This window comes from Penicillium macrosclerotiorum (assembly GCF_028827735.1).
Source record: "Penicillium macrosclerotiorum strain IBT 26536 chromosome Unknown utg000002l_segment0_segment0, whole genome shotgun sequence".
NCBI lineage: Eukaryota > Fungi > Ascomycota > Eurotiomycetes > Eurotiales > Aspergillaceae > Penicillium > Penicillium macrosclerotiorum.
The window spans coordinates 3224723-3241779 of record NW_026643082.1 but is presented as its reverse complement, the minus strand read 5'-3'; the positions used below and the strand labels follow the sequence as shown (position 1 = coordinate 3241779).

Below are 17057 nucleotides of genomic sequence, written 5' to 3'. Positions count from 1 at the left end.
TTGAGAGGCACGTTAGACCAGAGCTTCCCTTTCCCGGCACATGACGTTCGTAGTGCTTTATTCGTCGGAACGCAGCAGAAATAAGGGTCTCCGGAAGCAGGATATACTATCTTTCGTCAAGATTAGTCATGCATTGAGCCCGTCTGAAGCGTAATTGGATCATAAAGTGTTGAATTCTTCTTAAGTCTTAGGGGTTAGCCCCCTAAGATATTGAGGTGCGAGTCACGTGTGATGATCGCACTTATGCATTGGCTACATAACACCGTCCAAATTGCCAGATGACTCTCATGGGTGCACCGGTATGATCCACTTGCCTCTGTTCCGATGTTATTCAAAACAGAGAATCATGTAGGGCCGAAGGCAAGGGTTGTGCACTCTCGTTCTCGCCTCTCGCCTGTGAAAATCAGATAATATTCTGATGAAGGTCTTAAATATGCCACCGAAAACAGCAGCAACAAACGTCGATCTTCTTCCGCCAGAGCTACTGCTTCTGATATCCCAATATCTCTCTCCGGTCGATTCCACTTGCCTGGCACTTTGCAGCCATCGCCTCTTCACTTTACCGTTTGGGAATACTTTGTGCAGGCCATTTCCTCAAGGTGGCCTTGGAAGTCCAACGGATGTTCTGCGTATCGATCTGTTGACCAGACTCACTCGACATTTGCCGGAATACTATCCTTGCTATGCTTGTATGCGATTGCACCTCTGGCGATACGTCAACTTACCAGGCTCGGATATCAAACCCAGGAAGTGCCACGATGATTTACCCTGGGACAAAAGGAAGAGCCTGTGTCTCTCACTTTTTCAGGTTCAATTCCCCGCTTTCTCAACCTATGGATTTTATTGGTTACACCTCTACCTTGCAATGCGGCGGTTCTACCTGGGTCCTTCATTTGGTATTCCATTAGAGTCACTATTCTATACCGAGTGACGACGCATAGTGAAGATTTTATACCGAGGTGACGACGCATAGCCTTCACTCTACTTATTACTCCCAGGAACGGATGTCAGAAACCCATTTGCATCCTGGCAGGAGGACCGGTCTTCGATCCGTCGAGGCACGAATTTGCCTAAAGCCCCCAAGCCTCTGTCTACGCATACAGGAACTTGCGATAGCTAGTCGACAAAGTGCATCACATCTTTTCCCTGGGCAGCTTCCTGTCGAAGTGTGCCGGCATATTGGGACTCACTCGTCCAAGTTCATTGAAATGATCGACTCGGTATTTGAAGCCTATCACCAACAAGGACAAAGTGCTGCCGAGCTCTCGAATCATGGGAAATGCCATGAATGCAACACAGCTTGGAATTTGGATTTACGAGAAGTAGAGGTTGACGACGTGTGTCTTGCTCTCACACGCTGGAAGGACCTAGGACCAGGACTAAGCCCAGAGGATCTCCGGTGGAGAGTTCAGCTTCCATGGGGGCCCTTTTTGTCGTTGGTGGACACAGATATGTTAAATGATCCGTGGTTACGATTCGAGATGCATGCGACAGATCCTCAGGGTCATTGGTCTCAAAGGTTGTCAGTCGATGACATGTTGGGCTCGAAATTTGGCGCTTTGGCGAGATCAGCGTCATCGACGTATTATGAAGCAATGGGGGCCTGGGTGGTGGTTTCTACAGGGCCATGAAGACGAGACCAAGCGTTCTCGGTTGCAATGTGTTGTGATCTAAGTTCTTAAGCTTGCTTAATGATATCCACCCTATGTTTAGGCATTGACGTGGTTGGACATTGAATTTAAGAATTCTACCTCAGGTTTTGTGCCCTGGGCGTACTATATAGCATACGTGACAGGCCCTATAGGCTATCCCTACACTGAAACAAGGCACTGCATATCTCTCGTCCTCCGGAGCACAGGGTTATATGCACGTAAGGGATCTTTAAGTCCCGTAAGCTCCGTGAAATCAATGGACACACTGGAAGTCGGTAACGGCCATCATCGTGCCTTCCCGTTTCGTCGTGATCCCCCATCTTGGCTTTTGTCTCCCACGCCTTCATCCCCTTCTCTTTCTTCTCTTCTTTGCGCGCTGTCGCCATTCTTATCCTGTCCGTTTACTATGAGCTGCTCAAGATACACCATGTCAGACGCCAAATCAATCAGTTCAAGCCAAGTTGAGGTTGCCACTGCCATTATGACAGCCCTCGGGTCGATTCTTGGCTCCATCGTAGGCGTACTTCTAGGTGGCCGTTTCTGGCGCCAAGAGCTGTCATTTTCGGCGTCAATTTCATGAGGTCCTTTATACTTTCTAGTTGTAGTGTTTCCCAGCTCCTCACCGCCCGTTCCTCACCGCCCTTACCGCCTACCAAAAACGCTGAAATAATCACTGTATTCACTTATGTAATCCTCTCGGGCCCAACCAGGACCGGCACTTGGCAACCAAAAAAAAAAAATCTTGACCTTTTGCACCGTCCAATACTCGGGGCAATAGACTTGTTCATCTGACTCTCGTTTCGCTTTGTTGATTGCCAAACTCTCTGGTTCGAAAAGTCTGTCAACTGTTTGATCGGCCTTTTACTTGCCATGAAGGGTCCTCCCAGCGAGGCTTCCTCTGTTGAGGATGCATCTTCGGACACCATACCCGCGCAAACCTCCGACGCTACCCCCCAAACATTCAAGGAATTAGGTGTGATCGACCCATTATGCGAAGCATGCGATTCCCTTGGATTCAAAACTCCAACGCCAATTCAAGCGCGTTGCATTCCGGTCGCTTTACAAGGGCGAGATCTCATTGGTCTCGCTGAGACTGGAAGTGGCAAGACCGCTGCCTTCACGATACCTTTGCTCCAAGCGCTTATGGAGAACCCGCAAGCCTTTCACTCCCTGATCCTAGCGCCCACGCGTGAATTGGCTCAGCAAACTGCTCAGACCGTTGAAGCCTTGGGGGCTTTTATAAATGTACGATGCACATTGTTGATTGGAGGAGTGGACATGATCCCGCAGGCCATCTCTCTAGGGAAGAAGCCTCATGTCATTGTCGCAACCCCGGGCCGTCTCCTTGATCACCTTGAAAACACCAAAGGATTTTCTCTGAAACACTTGAAATATCTGGTACTGGATGAGGCCGATCGACTCCTGGATCTCGACTTTGGCCCGATCCTAGATAAGCTTCTGCGACTTCTGCCAAGTCGCAAAACATACCTTTTCTCCGCCACCATTTCCAGCAAGGTCGAATCTCTCCAGCGGGCATCATTATCAAACCCAGCCAAGATCTCGGTATCGAGCAAAAATCAAACCGCCACAAACCTCATACAGTCATACCTGTTCGTACCGCAAAAGTTGAAAGACATCTATCTTGTCTATCTGTTAAATGAGCGGGTCGGCCAGATGGGCATTCTCTTCACCCGCACAGTTCTCGAAACTCAGCGATTGGCCCTTTTCCTACGAAACCTCGGCTTTCCTGCCATCCCCATTCATGGTCAACTGTCCCAAAGCGCTCGTCTTGGAGCTCTGAACAAATTCCGGTCACGATCTCGGAATTTGCTCATTGCCACTGATGTCGCAGCTCGTGGATTAGATATCCCAGCTGTGGATTTCGTTGTCAACTGTGACCTTCCTTCAGACAGCAAAACTTATATCCACCGAGTAGGACGAACTGCCCGTGCAGGCAAGAGCGGAAGGGCTTTCTCCTTTGTCACTCAATATGATGTGGAGATCTGGCTTCGGATTGAGAACGCTCTCGACAAGAAACTGGATGAATACAAGACGAATAAGGATGAAGTGATGGTCTTTGCAGACCGAGTCCATGATGCACAACGGATAGCTATCATGGATCTGAAGGAACAAACCCAAAATAACCAACGTGGCAGTAGGCAACGAAAGCGCGGCAGAGATCAAATGGACCAAGAAGAGTCTTGAGGTCTTAGTCACCAATTTGATAGTTCAGAGAACAAATGCTGCCCAACACTCTAGTACTATTCTTCAACGTTTTCATACGACCGGTCTATGTTTTGCCATATTTCCATGCCATGGTTTCTACCTGTATCTTTCCTTATATTTGAGGACTTTTTCTACACGATGCTATGAATGTCTATTAGTAACAAGAGTGAGCTAGTCATTACAGTATTTTAGCTCATTTTGGATTTCTCTGAGACCTACCTCTGATCAATAACAACACGGCCAATCATTTTTTTTCTTATGGATTGTATACCAACTTGCTGAGATTTAGGCAATATTGCTTTCCATCGACTCAGTACGAATAATAGGGAGCTGTGACGATAAAAGTCAGACGATGATATGGACATAGTATTATCGATTGCGACGTTCTGGTGGCGATTTATTGGTAAAAATGTCCACAACATATATTGGCAGCGGACCAACTGCTCATCTCCCTTTCGAAGAAAAAGCCGCAATAGCCAATGGCTGCCCGTACAGCGAGACGCTAACAGGTCCTTCTAGAAGACTGTAATCTGTAATCTGTAATCCCCGAGGAACTAAACGTGGACTACCAATTTTTTCTGGCGGGCCAGAGTGGCCTTTCTAGGCCCTTCCCAAAGCGGAACGCCCGTGTCATCCTGGATTCTGCTGCCAGCATCTCGATGCATCGATGGATGTTGCTCTGTAACCAGAACCTCGGCCTTAGACGTGACGATAGATCCATTTATTGTGGCTCAAGCACTAAGACATCATCTCGACTTTAGTAGTCTTCTCTTCAATGACAGGCCAACAAGGCCAGCAACGTTTCTCTCTCTCTCTCTCTCTCTCTCTCTCTCTAGCAACGACTTAAAAATAGGCTAGCGGCGTGAGGATTTTCTTCCGGTGGAGCCTGATTGGCACTGGGAGAATTTTCTGGGCCCACTCTAGCCACTGCGGGGCAGAGATGATCTTGCAGCAGACCACGAGATGGGGACGGGAATGGCCAGAAGGCTCGCCCTTGCGTGGAGTTGGATTTCCTCGAGGGAAAACACTTCCCTCCTGGGTGGTTGGGGAGGGGGGCAAGGCGCGGGCCACGATGTGATATAGATTTCGACCTCGGTCGATCTCTCATCTCTCTCATATCTATCTCATGCAGTCTGCAGAGCCACGTTGTCTAGGGTATTACTCCCCTGCTTACCGCCTGTGATCCCCCTCGATTATTGAGGGGGGCGTGCCGATAGTTAAGGCGCTGCAGGTTCCCGGGCAGCAGACTCGCCCAAAGGGGGCGGCAGCTGTGCCGGAAAGGAGAGTCCCGAGTTGCCACCGCGGGAAAAATCCCAGTCCCCAACCAATCGAGGGCGATCGAATCGCCCGGATTTACCATCTTCTCACTTCTTTGGTCGGAGCTGGATGCGGTCGAGACACAATATGATTCACCTTTTTCTTTTGTGTTCCTATGTCATCTATGGATGATTGTGATCGGGCGATGAATCATAGGTCGGCATGGAGTCAGCTCCTGCACCTCGCGGCTGCCCAATGCCATTGATTGTGCCGACAGTAAGCCACAGTAGCTCCCTCACATGTCGAGGATCCCCTTTTCTGTTCTTCTGCTTCGATGGAGGGGGGAAAGGGGAATTGGGGGGGGAAATGGTTCAGTGGTCCCTAACCCGTGCCACAATGGACCCGCAGCATCAAGTTTTGCGCTTGTTGTTCTTTGCCTGCGTGGACTAGTGGAATGATTTTTTTTTCATAGTTTTTCCCCCTCTTTTCCACTCCGTCATCTACTGTTGTTTTTAAACTTTGATTTCATCATCGTCGTGATTCTGGTTCTGTTTCGAGGGTTCAGTAGGGAGTAGATGTGAGTCATGCTCGATGACTGAAGTAGATACGAGAGTATACACGCCGAGGAGTCAGATTCCTCCCTCCTCCCCCAAGTCGAGTCCCTCCAGGCTCAGAGGGGTCAACTGTATGGAGTAGATGGTTCGGAGATGAGCAGCGCATTGCCATTTGCAGCGTCCCATTGGCGCAAAAGATGCGGTGAACTGCCGCCAGCGAATGGGCGCGCGTGGAGAGCAGCGCCAATCACCGGCCGGCTCCACTTCCTGCGTTTGCGTTGCGGGAAAAATCGATGGCATCCCTTCACATCCTCCCCTTCTTCTCTTCATCATCCCACTTCCCTCGACTGACCCCTCGTGCCACACCTTTGACCTATTACTGTCTACCCCCCCCCCTTGAAAAGATATCGTCGTGAATTCCTGCCAAATGGCTTTCGTTGAGCTGTAAATTCTCTGCTGGGGAGCCCTCTACGCTGCCGGCTCCCCAGTCCAGCAGCTCCGACCCTTCAATTCCACTCGACGATATCTGTTTCTCTTTCGACGCCCGCTCTGAAGCGTCGAAATTGCCCCCCAGTACAGTCCCAGAAAGAGCACTTCAGCGTCCCCCTATTGGACTGCAGGTGCTTTCGTGGTTACGATCGACAAACAAAAAAAAAACACCCCCTCCTCATTTCGCCGTCTCCTCTCATCCCCATTCTCGATTCGTCTGCCAATACCCCCTCGAACCCCGGGATTATTCGACCATATTCGACTCTCTCCTTCTCTCGACCTTGATAAGAAAAAAAAAACCTTGACGTTGCTTCACCCAACGTAATCTCATACCATCAACCGCATTTGGGAGTATCTCGTGAATATCCCATTTCAACGAATCATCTATCACCTTCCATACACATTTACAAAGACACCAAAAGCGACGATTTCGCTCACCAAAATGCCGCAATCTCCCTACGCCTCCAAGCGGGCTCCGAAGAGCTCTTTGAAAACTCCTCGCCCCGCCACTCCCGAGTCCCACTTACTGCGGCAACTCGATATCTCACCCAAGACCGCCAACCAACCAAAGAAACAGAGCAATGGCCGACTCGATAGAAAGAGACGAGCTTCTTCTTCCTCCGTCTCAAGCGTCTCCTCCGTGTCCTCGCTGGAAGAGTTGAGTGACGAGGCGGACGACTCGGAAGATGATGCGGACGATGAGGAAGATCGGCCGCTAGCCCAGGCCCCGTCTTACAGTCGCCGTCAAAACAGCGCCCGTAAGACGGGGCGCCAACCCGCCAAAAGCAAGCGAAGACGGGTTTCCGATGATGAAGATTCCGATGATCACTTCAGCAGTGGTGCCAGTGATTCGGATGAGAGCTCGGATGATGTATATGCCGCAGTCGACTACATCACTGATGCTGATGATGAGGAGGGTGATGTCGAGAAACTGGAGGAGCTCATGATCATGGAATCGGAGAATGAGCACCGTGTTCTCCCCTCATCCGAAGTTCCTGATGGGCAGTGGCATGGTTCCGCCGAAATCTTTGGGGATGCGATGCTTCTCCCCGCTGCATCTTTCTTTGATGAGGAACAGCTCTACAGTGCCATGGATACTTTTGGAGAAACCGATATGGCTAGTGAAACCGTGGAGACTCCCGTGGCTCGTCGAGTTCACTTCGAGGAGCGATCGGACTCCTCTTCGGACAGTGAATCTCACACCGATGATGAGATCCCTAGCGATTTCCTTCAGCAGGATTCTTTGGATCCCCAGTTGCGTCGGATGATTGAAAACGACAATGAATACCACCGCAGTAATCGCCGACAGTCTGAGGAGATGTTCGGTGATGCGGACTACGGCCATGGAAATATCTACCATGTCGAGTCTGACGGAACCTCCGAGGGCAGCTTGAGTGGATACGAGAGTATGCTAGCTGCCCGTGCATGTTATATTTTTGCTTTGCTAACCCTCCTCTTGCAGCCGATGACGGTGACACCACCGATGAAGACCTGCCCCCGCCCGCAACGATCACCCATCCTCGTTCCCTCCTCCGCAGAGATTCCACCGACTCCCTAGCTGCCACTGGTGATGACAAAACTGATAGCATCCCCCGTCGCCGAGGCCCCATTATGGGAACCTTCGTGGCTGACCCTCACAAGCCTGTTGCTCTGGTTGACTGCACTGGCAAGCACCTCGTCATTATCCCGGCCTATGCCTCTTCTCGACACGATTGGCTGGACTCGGCTGCCAACAGCATGCCTGGAACTGCCAACAACAGTCCTCGTCAAACCACCCTGCAACTGATCGACGAGAGTGACACCGATGCCCTCGCCTCCCCGAACCAGACCGACTTCAGCCCTATGCTGGCATCCAGTGCCAATTTGATGATGACCGCTCTCGGCAATGACCTCACCCCAGGTGGGCAGGTGATGGGCCCCCCCGAGGCTTTTTACCCTTCGCAAGACTTTACCATTGACAGCTCCTTTGAGGACGATGACGACGATGATCCCGAGGCTGCTCTGAACGTGGATGACTTCATTGACTTTGGCAATGGATCCTCGGATGAAGAAGACAACGGCAATACTTTTGAAGACGAGGCCCTTATTTCCCCAATGGCCACGACTTCAGGCATGCAAACTCTGGGTACCCCTACCCCCACTCGCAACCAGCAGCCGGCCAACAAAGAGGAGCGTTTCCTCAATCACCTGGACAAGGGCATTGTCACTGCTTTTCGTCGCAACCACAATCGGTATCAGGCATTGCTCCGCCTCCCTCAACACCGAGAGTTCATGCCTGCCAACTCTCCCTCACGGCCCGCGAGTGTGTTCCGCCATGCCAAACATACCGATCAACGTACACCCACGCGGAAGCGTAAAGCGAGTGGTTATGCGGGTGGCGAGGCGGTGCGGCGAAAGTTAATGGACGCGCACCGCCGTACTCAGCTCCCGTTTTAAAACGCAGCTCATGGGTCTCTACACGAACTCCTCGAGAGAGGAGGTTTCTTTTCGAGATCCAAGTCCATGGCTGGAACTGCCCAGCCCCCCTTTTAACGAGTTCCACGAAATTTGGATTCCCCCCCCCCAAGATCGCATGATACACACGGACGTTGTTACATGTTCTGAGTCGCTGGCAGACTTGGCTACTCGGGAGGCAGTTGATGATTTTTTTTCCCATGATCTAGAGTTTCGGACATGGTTAAAGAGTTTCATTGTCATTCTTTTGTCAAGGTGCAGTTAAAGCTATATTGTTTCTCTTGACCGGATGGCTTCAAACCTACCTCCCTCTCTCTATCTTCCCAAGAGGCTGGAGGTGGAAGAGTCATTGATGTACTCCCCGGCATTCTATGTTGTTTACTGAAAGAATGATTGATTGATGGACGATGGCTCATAGCCGCAAAAAGTTGATCCGTTCTTGCGTTAGCATTGGATGTTGCATGTTGCTAATATTCATTCTTTTCCTTCTCTTTTGATTTCCTTTTTTTTTTTTTTGCTCTCTTCATTTCCCATGATTTCTTTGGCTATCCAAGGGATATGGTGATACCTGTGGTCCTGTGATTATCTATGGAGTTAAAACCCATTTTGCACTTTGTTTTTATGTCATGAATGATGGATTGTATTTTGATTATTTTATCTAGCCCATTTCAAGTCTTTACAAAAAAAAACTTCAAATCTTTTCAAAATTGTTCGCTTGTATAGACAATCTCTTCTTGCAGCTCCCCCTTCAAACCATCAACTCGTATGTCCGGAACGTCTGCCCCCTGTCTATCGATTGATTTGACTAGAATGCCTCGTACGAATCATCCTGCAACGAAACCCCGCAGTCCCAAGCCAAAATAATCAGCATGGTAAACAACCCCTGGTGGATAGATACCAAAGCAAGTCAATCCGTCAACTCTCTCTGATACCTTGCCCCCCTCCCCTTTCCCCCTCCCCTTGGCGCGATTCCCACTCGTCTGTCGGCTGGACTCTAAACAAGACTAGAACAATTCACCAAGATATCGGCCGGAAAAGCATAAAAACAGGAGCGGCATACACATAAAGCCACCAGGAGAACAGGGGAACAGGGGAAAACAGTATCGATCTATCGAATCCCTCCGCCTGAAACCTAGCCTCTCGAGAGACAAGACACATCGCCCAACAAGCTAGCGAGGGTCTAGCTTCCCCATAAAGCCGGACATGGGGTAGTACGACCAGGCTCAGAACGTACTGTCTCCGAGGGCCGCCCTCCGAGGTACTATTGTCGGCGAGAGCTCTCTTAACTCTCTCGCGACAAGCCTCCTTGGCACGACCTAGCTGTAGAGAGAGACAGCCAGGGGCAACTAAAGAGGTCGCAGCTGGATTGGGTCTAGCCCTACCGTTCGCAACGGGTCTCAGGTTTTACGGGCATTGAACAGGGTCTCTGCAGGGAGCAACAGCTGAAACTGGGCTTGACGAGTCCACAAAGCCACGGGCCTGCAAGGTTTTTGTGTGAACAATGCAACATGGCACGAACCGGGGGAACGCTGGCTGCGCTGGTAGAAGCAGGGACAGGGGGCCCCGGAGAGGGGGGGGGGGGAGGGGAGGTATACTATGCAGCTCCCTCCTATTATACTCCCCGCAAGTATAACCATAATCCTACATTGGGACACATGGGGGAGAAACATGATATGATCGGTACGCGAGAACGAAGCTTGACCCCTTGACCCTAGCCGAAAGCGATACAATTGAACAAATGGCCCCGTAGCAAAGTGTAGGAGAAGCTCTTCTTTGGAGCGCCAAGGAGAGAAGTGGGCGCTCCTATTCGCTCGTATTTTTAGGGGGCTGCAAGACAAAGCCATCGTGCGACCAGCGGGGCGCCAACAGCTGCCCAGTTGTTTTGGGAGAACATTGGCATATGTGCCGGGGCTTGAAACAGGAGAACGAGAGCAATCAATTCATGCGAAACGCAACCTCATTGAAAAGGTTTATGGAATTATGGGCTTTGGAGACGGGGAGGCCGGATCTTCCTACGGAATGCACCTGGTATTGTTGGGCTCTCAGAGAGTGGGGAGCGAGATCGGGATGTCGAATAGGGTTATAAATCACTGCGGAGTCACGGAGAGCCTATGTACATCGATTGCACAGACCGGAAGGCTAGTTCGGCCGATGCAAATGCAGGAACGAAAAATGCCGGGACGGGGATAAGGGCCGCTTAGTGGAAGCCCATTCTACCCCATTGCGGGCCTCGGAGAACGTGGTCGATGGCGCTCTTAGAAGCGACCCGTTTTTGCGATAGTTCCAATCCGTCTGCTCCGTCTGTTCGGTGGCTGCTCTTGGCACAAATCAAGCCCAGACAAACCACCCCCCCCTCCTTGGTTCTCCATCTCCATCGAGAAAGGAACGATCCATTCCACAGGGGCCGCGAGCAACGCCACAGGGGGCAAGTCGTGGACCTGTCGAGAGCCCCTGGTTTGAACTAGGCAGAACTAGATGCAAGCTGAGTCCGAACCTCTTTCTTACTGCCTTGCACCAGCAACAAGACCAGATAGACTGCCGCTGGCCATGCTGATGCCCGTGATGCTCGATGCTGTTTGGCCTGTAGATCGACTTCGGCGCGAGGGACGCTGGTTGGACAATTGCAATGCCGCCCGGCGCTACGACTCCACCGTCAGCCTTTCCAGACGATCTGGGAGGGGAAGCAACACCAACAAAGCATAACCATAAACGCACAGGGCAACTCGCGGACAGCAAACTTTGCCGTCATCCGATCAGCCGAAGAGAATCCTCCTAAGGGCGTGGGCCAGTCTCGAGCCGGGGCCTTGTCCATCTCTGACCAAAAGGTCTCAGGGCGAGACGCCGGCGGCAACACTGGGCTTGCAGGTTCCCAGTTGCTGGATTGGGCCGTTTCGGTTCGTCTGATCGATTCCCTGAGTCGACTGCACCAGGACGACCCTCCAGGGTACACTATCGCTGCATGATCATCGACGGGGGGATGCATCGAGTATAGTAGAACGGGTCCCGGTGGACTTCAACCCTGCGTTCTAGCTACAAGTCTTGCGCCGATGCCTTACGAGTCTCCATGCCTGGCTGTGGAGTCCACGAGCCGACCCAGAGACTAGACAACGCATCTCGGGAAACGAGCGACGATCGGAGCCTGACCCGGATCGAAGAAGCTCACACGTCGGCATTCGTCTGCGGGCTCAATCGTGGTAGAGAGCGTCTGTAGGCCATCGTAGTTTTTTTTACCATTTGCAGTTTGCCGGATCCTTGGTGGTTTCTGCAGATGTGATCAACCCTGCACCCGGCGTCGATCCGGCGCCTGTTCGTCACCTGGACTGAGTCATCCGAATACAACTCGACCGCGAATGACCAAAAAGAAACCCTCGTTCCTGGTTCAGGGAGACCGGTTGCCATGCAGCAAATAAGCAATGAAGCAACCGCGGGCTATTTTTACCTTTGAACTTCTCCCCGGACCCGACGGGAGCGTTGACTGGCTCGCATGGAACTCGCTAGAGCAGGCTTGAGTCTGCTGCACGGATCTCACCGGAGTCGCTCTAGCGGGTTGCTGTTTACAAGATGTCCCTCATTGCTCTCCTGACGAAACGAGGGTCTTGGTCCCGGCTTAACCGCTTCGAACCCTGGCGCTGCAGCGGCTCCAGCAGGTTCCTGCACTAGAGCGCCCCCGTTCGCACAACAGCCCAATCCCGGTCTCCTTCGGGACACACTCCGTTTCAGCATGGCGAGCAAGCGGCCGATTGGCAGCCGAGTGGGCGCTCTCTGACAAAATGTCTTACCATTTGTCCCTCTGGCGGCGTGGAGAAGTCTTGATCAGTCCACTGGAGGTCCGCTCGAGAGCCCCAGGTCCGCAGGGGCCGAAGAAAAAGAAGGGTCTTGCTTTGTGGTTGCATTCAGGACACTGGAATCAGTGCAATTGCAGGACTAATCCTAGAGTAAAAAATAAAAATAAAATAAAATAAAAATAAAAGTGGGAAAAAAAGAAAACAGAACAAAAAAACCCCCATCCAAGTTGCGAGAGACCCTGGCGTCAAGGGTCTTGGCTGCTCCCATAGATGGTTTAAATGGCCTCCTCTTCCCTCGCCTTCGTGGATCTTTCCATTGCGTAGTTTGCTTCTCTTTTTCCGTTTCCGTTTTTTTCTCTTGTTGCCTTGTTCGTAGCCAGTGGTGCTACGCGGTTACTTTCCGCTTCATCGAAGACTAAACACACTCGTTCAGGGATCGTGATTCCTTGTCCCACTCGCTTTGCAGCCTGATATCACCTTCGCTTGATTTCATTGTTGCCGGTTTCCAACAATACAAAAGAGACTCATCTCTCAGGCCTTTCTGACTCTATTCGTTACTCTCTCTCCGTCATCTTACCCACTTTCGTTCCCTATTCCCCCATATTGTCACTCGTTGACCCAATCGACTTCCCTCACTACGATATACACATCAACATCACGGCCAACCACCACCACTTCCTTCCACGATGAAGGCCTTCGCATCTGCTACGTTTTTATCGCTCCTCGCGGGCACTCAGGCAACCTCCGGGGTATGTGGACATGCCTCCTCGCGGCCTCCCGCTACGCATTGTTTACAGTTCGTGTTCTTCTGGATAGCTGACCCTCGATATAGTACTGGGGCTCCGAACAATGCTATTCTAGCCCAGGAAGATCCTCCAACCAGTGTAACGACTACCAGAAGTCCGGCTTTGACTGGTCAAGCCTGTCCACTGGCTCGTTCTCTTCGTATGGTGGTTTCGACTTCTCCGGTTTCAGCTGCTCCAACAGTTTCGGATCCGGACTCTCCAAGCGCAATGTCAGTTATGCTTGTTTATCCCGGCCGGTAAAGGGCGGCCTACTATAGGATGGTCTTTGCTGACTATCTTTGGTATTTTATAGGAGAAATGCATCGTCGGTACCGCCTCTCGTGGCGGAAGCTCTTCGGGAAGTTCGTCTTCCTCCGGCAGCTCCTCTTCCTCTCGAGGGTCTTCGTCCTCGGGCAGCTCAAGCAGCAGTGGCTCTTCTTCCCCGTCCTTCTCGTGCGGCTCTTCCGAGAATGATTTCTCAGTCACCCACTTCCACATCTCCACCTCTAAGGATACGGACATGAACATCATCTACAACATGCCGGATGGTTCCCAGTGTCACAATACCGCCTCCTGCACTTCCGGCGGCACAACCGTCACCAATGACCAGTGTGGTGGTGCTACCTCGGTCTCCTTCGAGCTGCCCGAGGACAGCGAGCACGAGAGCTGCGATTTTGGTATCTACAGCATTGGCTTCGACTGCACTCCCGGCACCACCTCGGCCTTGCCCTCGGGGCCCTCCAGCACTGCCGGCGTGAGCTCCTCGGTGCCTACCGTGCCGGCCATCTCTAGCCCTACCGGCTCCAGCCCAGTTGGTTCCACTGTGCCTGTGGTGTCCAGCCCGTCAGTGCCCAGCATCACGCCGGGTGCTGGCTCTTCTACGGCCGTCAGTGTCCCGCCCAAGATGACTACCTCGACCGTTCTGATCACCAGCGAGATCACCATCACCAGCTGTGCCCCGACTGTCACGAACTGCCCCGCAGATTCCACTGTGGTGACCTCGACCGTTTACGCCTCGACTACCGTATGCCCTGTGACCGAGACTTCTCCCGCTGGATCAACTCCCACTGGATCTAGCCCGGTGGAGACTTCTCCTGCTGGCTCGTCTCCTGCTGGCTCTACTCCTGCTGGCTCTACTCCTGCTGGCTCTACTCCTGCTGGCTCTACTCCTGCTGGCTCTACTCCTGCTGGATCGACTCCTGGCAGTTCTAGCCCTAGCGGTAGCTTGCCTGCAACTTCTCCGGCTCCCTCTGGCTCGTCTCCTGTCACCACCCCCTCGGCACCTGCTGGTGGCGCCTCATCTGTTCCTCCGGAGTCGACTGTGACCATCGTGACCTACACGACTACCACCGAGTGCCCTGTTACTAGCACTATCAGCTCTGGCGGCTCTTCCTCTGTGATCACCACCAACACCATCTCGACTGTGATTGTGACCTCGACCTCGACCATCTGCACTCGATGCACTGCTGGCTTCACCACCGTTCCCAGCGTGACTGGCACTGCCCCTGGTGGCACTGAATCTAGCCCGGCTCCTACTGTCTCTGCTCCAACCACCTCGATTCCTACTGGTGCTAGCGCTGGTTCTACCCCCTCGGTTCCGGAGGACTCCACCACCTTCGTTACTACATACGAGACTGTCACTACTTGCCCAGTGACCAACACCGTGACCACCGGTGGCTCGACCATTGTTGTCCCTACCAGCACCTTGTCCACCATCACGGTCACCGAGACGTCTACTGTTTGCACCAAATGTAGTGCTGGTGCTACTGGTACTTCTGCTTTGCCAACTGGCGCTGGCGCTGGCTCTGTCACCACTTCGGCAGGCTCTGGCTCGACTGGCTCTTCGTCCGTGCCGAGCTCCATTCCCTCGTCTTCTTGCCCTAACACTGTGCCCCAGTGCATCAACACTTGGCTCTCTCTGGTTCCCAAGTGCACCTCCAACAGTGATGCCAAGTGCTTCTGCCCCAACGAGAAGTTTACCGAGAAGGTCATCTCTTGCATTCAGGCATGGGGCTCGTCCAAGAGCGAGATCCAAGCCGGTCTCTCCTACTTCACCGGTATTTGTGCTGCTTGGGTTGATGAGAACCCCGGCATTGTGACTGGTATCCCCTCGACTATCACCCTGGCCCCGACTGTCTCATCATCCGTTCCTACCGGCGCCAGTGCCAACGGTGTGACTTCTACTCCCGCGGAAATCACCTCTGCCCCCGCGCTTCCCTGCACCACGATTACTTACTCGACCTACACTGTCACTGTGCCCCAGGTCACCTTCATTACCACCACTGCCATTGGCTCTTCCCCGACTGTTGGCCTTGTCCCTGCGGCTCCCAGTGGTGCCTCGCCTGTCAACACAGGCAACAGCCCCGTCTCTGTGGGTGCGTCGTCGACCATCGCCACTAGCGTGGCATACACTCCTCACGCCACTGCAGGTGCCTCCGCCAGCTCCTTGCCGGTCTTCAACTCGGCCTCGACTGTGTCGATCGCCTCCAGCCTTTTGTTGGGCTCTGTGGTCGCTCTCTTCAGCTTGATGCTGTAGACACCGTGAACCCCTACTCTTTCTCGGGCATCCCATGCCCCATGTGACCATTGCGATTTCACCATCTTTATCTTTTCCTTTACCTTCTTGTCTCTATCAAATCGAATCGATATTCTGATCCTTTGCTGATACACATATCCTGTGCCATTTCTCTTCCTTTCTCAATTTGTTTCATGCCTTCACGACCTGACTGATCTGCGTTCGTGCCTCCTCCAGGCGCTTTGACCAGATTCATGACGGGAAACCAGTGAACGGACTGGGGTTTAATGTCCACCACGAGGGATTTGATTTTGTACTTTAATATTCGCTCCCTAATTGCATGCCAATAGACCTCGTGAATCGATAGAGCCCGTGTTCTTTTCCATAATAATAAACCCTATACGTAGTTCACCCAGTCCCGGTAGGCTCTGGTCAAGCCACAACATCTTCTTTCCCTCCATCCTCCCAACACAATATGTACATCTGCCAGAACTGATAACCATCCCCTTCACCACGCTCATACGTAGTACACCGTACATTTAATCTCAACCAAAATTTCCTCGCGCGGCAAAGCCCGCACCTCGACCGTCGTCCTCGCTGGCGCCGCCTCCCGATCGGGCCACACTCGATTCCACTCCTCGTTCATCCCGGCATAGTCGCCCTTCATGTCCGTCAAGAACACCGTCGCATCCACCACATCACGGATGCTGGCTCGCCCCTCCGACGCGCCCTGAATAATCGCGTCAATGTTTGCCAGCACCGCCTCCGTCTGCGCCCGGATGTCAAACGTCATAGTCCCGTCCGTCCCGCGCGAGGCCCCCGCGAAGCTCCCATCGCCGCGCCGCGAGGATGTGCCCGACACGTAGATGTAGGCGCCGTGGCCCGAGGGGCCGGCCACGGTGCGTGCGTGCGGGTAGTTGGCGAGGCCTTGGGCATGTGCCGCCGGGCGGAAGTATGGGGTACTGGTGGACATGATTGGGGTTGGCCGGATGGGCAATCGGAGCAAGGATCTGGTGTAGTGTGGGAAATTTCGGGGTAAAGGGTCTGAGAGTGAAGGATCAAATTGGATTCGGGGGAAATGTGTGTCTTGCTTCAGTCTTGTTTGTTTCTGGTCGCCTGCTTTATTGGTGATCTGGGTTTCGTCGTCGTAGGTCGGGTACATCCGAGCGCGGGCCGGGATCCGACTCGGCGGACTACCGGCCGGTACTGGTTGGTCTACACCGGAGAGGAACACGATGCCTCGCTTCAATAGTGGTCGGATCTATTTATTGGCAGTTTTTGTATACAATTTGGAGAAGAAAATGGTATTCGCAATGATTACGTATGGCTTTATTGCTACA

The 17057-nt window shown here is 52.5% G+C and overlaps 6 protein-coding genes across 6 annotated transcripts; 5 read left to right on the top strand and 1 right to left on the bottom strand.

Moving 5' to 3' along the window:
- Nucleotides 1-1004: 1004 nt before the first annotated feature.
- N7462_002306 (uncharacterized protein) lies at nucleotides 1005-1326 on the top strand (the record flags this gene model as incomplete). The annotated part of the gene is given in 2 exon segments (XM_057074032.1): nucleotides 1005-1220; nucleotides 1231-1326. The coding sequence occupies 2 exon segments, from the start codon at nucleotides 1005-1007 to the stop codon at nucleotides 1324-1326; spliced, it is 312 nt and encodes a 103-aa protein (XP_056937673.1).
- A 1196-nt stretch (nucleotides 1327-2522) lies between these two features.
- Nucleotides 2523-3857, top strand: rrp3 (RNA-dependent ATPase RRP3; the record flags this gene model as incomplete). The annotated part of the gene is made up of 1 exon (XM_057074031.1): nucleotides 2523-3857. One exon carries the CDS (start codon nucleotides 2523-2525, stop codon nucleotides 3855-3857), a length of 1335 nt encoding a protein of 444 aa, XP_056937672.1.
- A 2763-nt stretch (nucleotides 3858-6620) lies between these two features.
- Nucleotides 6621-8614, top strand: N7462_002304 (uncharacterized protein; the record flags this gene model as incomplete). Its single annotated transcript, XM_057074030.1, has 2 exons — nucleotides 6621-7584; nucleotides 7641-8614. The coding sequence occupies 2 exons, from the start codon at nucleotides 6621-6623 to the stop codon at nucleotides 8612-8614; spliced, it is 1938 nt and encodes a 645-aa protein (XP_056937671.1).
- Nucleotides 8615-11179: 2565 nt separating this feature from the next.
- N7462_002303 (uncharacterized protein) lies at nucleotides 11180-11595 on the top strand (the record flags this gene model as incomplete). Its single annotated transcript, XM_057074029.1, is given in 2 exon segments — nucleotides 11180-11284; nucleotides 11299-11595. 2 exon segments carry the CDS (start codon nucleotides 11180-11182, stop codon nucleotides 11593-11595), a joined length of 402 nt encoding a protein of 133 aa, XP_056937670.1.
- Nucleotides 11596-13103: 1508 nt separating this feature from the next.
- On the top strand, nucleotides 13104-15738 carry N7462_002302 (extracellular serine-threonine rich protein; the record flags this gene model as incomplete). Its single annotated transcript, XM_057074028.1, has 3 exons — nucleotides 13104-13166; nucleotides 13250-13432; nucleotides 13516-15738. 3 exons carry the CDS (start codon nucleotides 13104-13106, stop codon nucleotides 15736-15738), a joined length of 2469 nt encoding a protein of 822 aa, XP_056937669.1.
- A 496-nt stretch (nucleotides 15739-16234) lies between these two features.
- On the bottom strand, nucleotides 16235-16690 carry N7462_002301 (RidA family protein; the record flags this gene model as incomplete). The annotated part of the gene is made up of 1 exon (XM_057074027.1): nucleotides 16235-16690. One exon carries the CDS (start codon nucleotides 16688-16690, stop codon nucleotides 16235-16237), a length of 456 nt encoding a protein of 151 aa, XP_056937668.1.
- Between the last annotated feature and the right edge of the window lie 367 nt (nucleotides 16691-17057).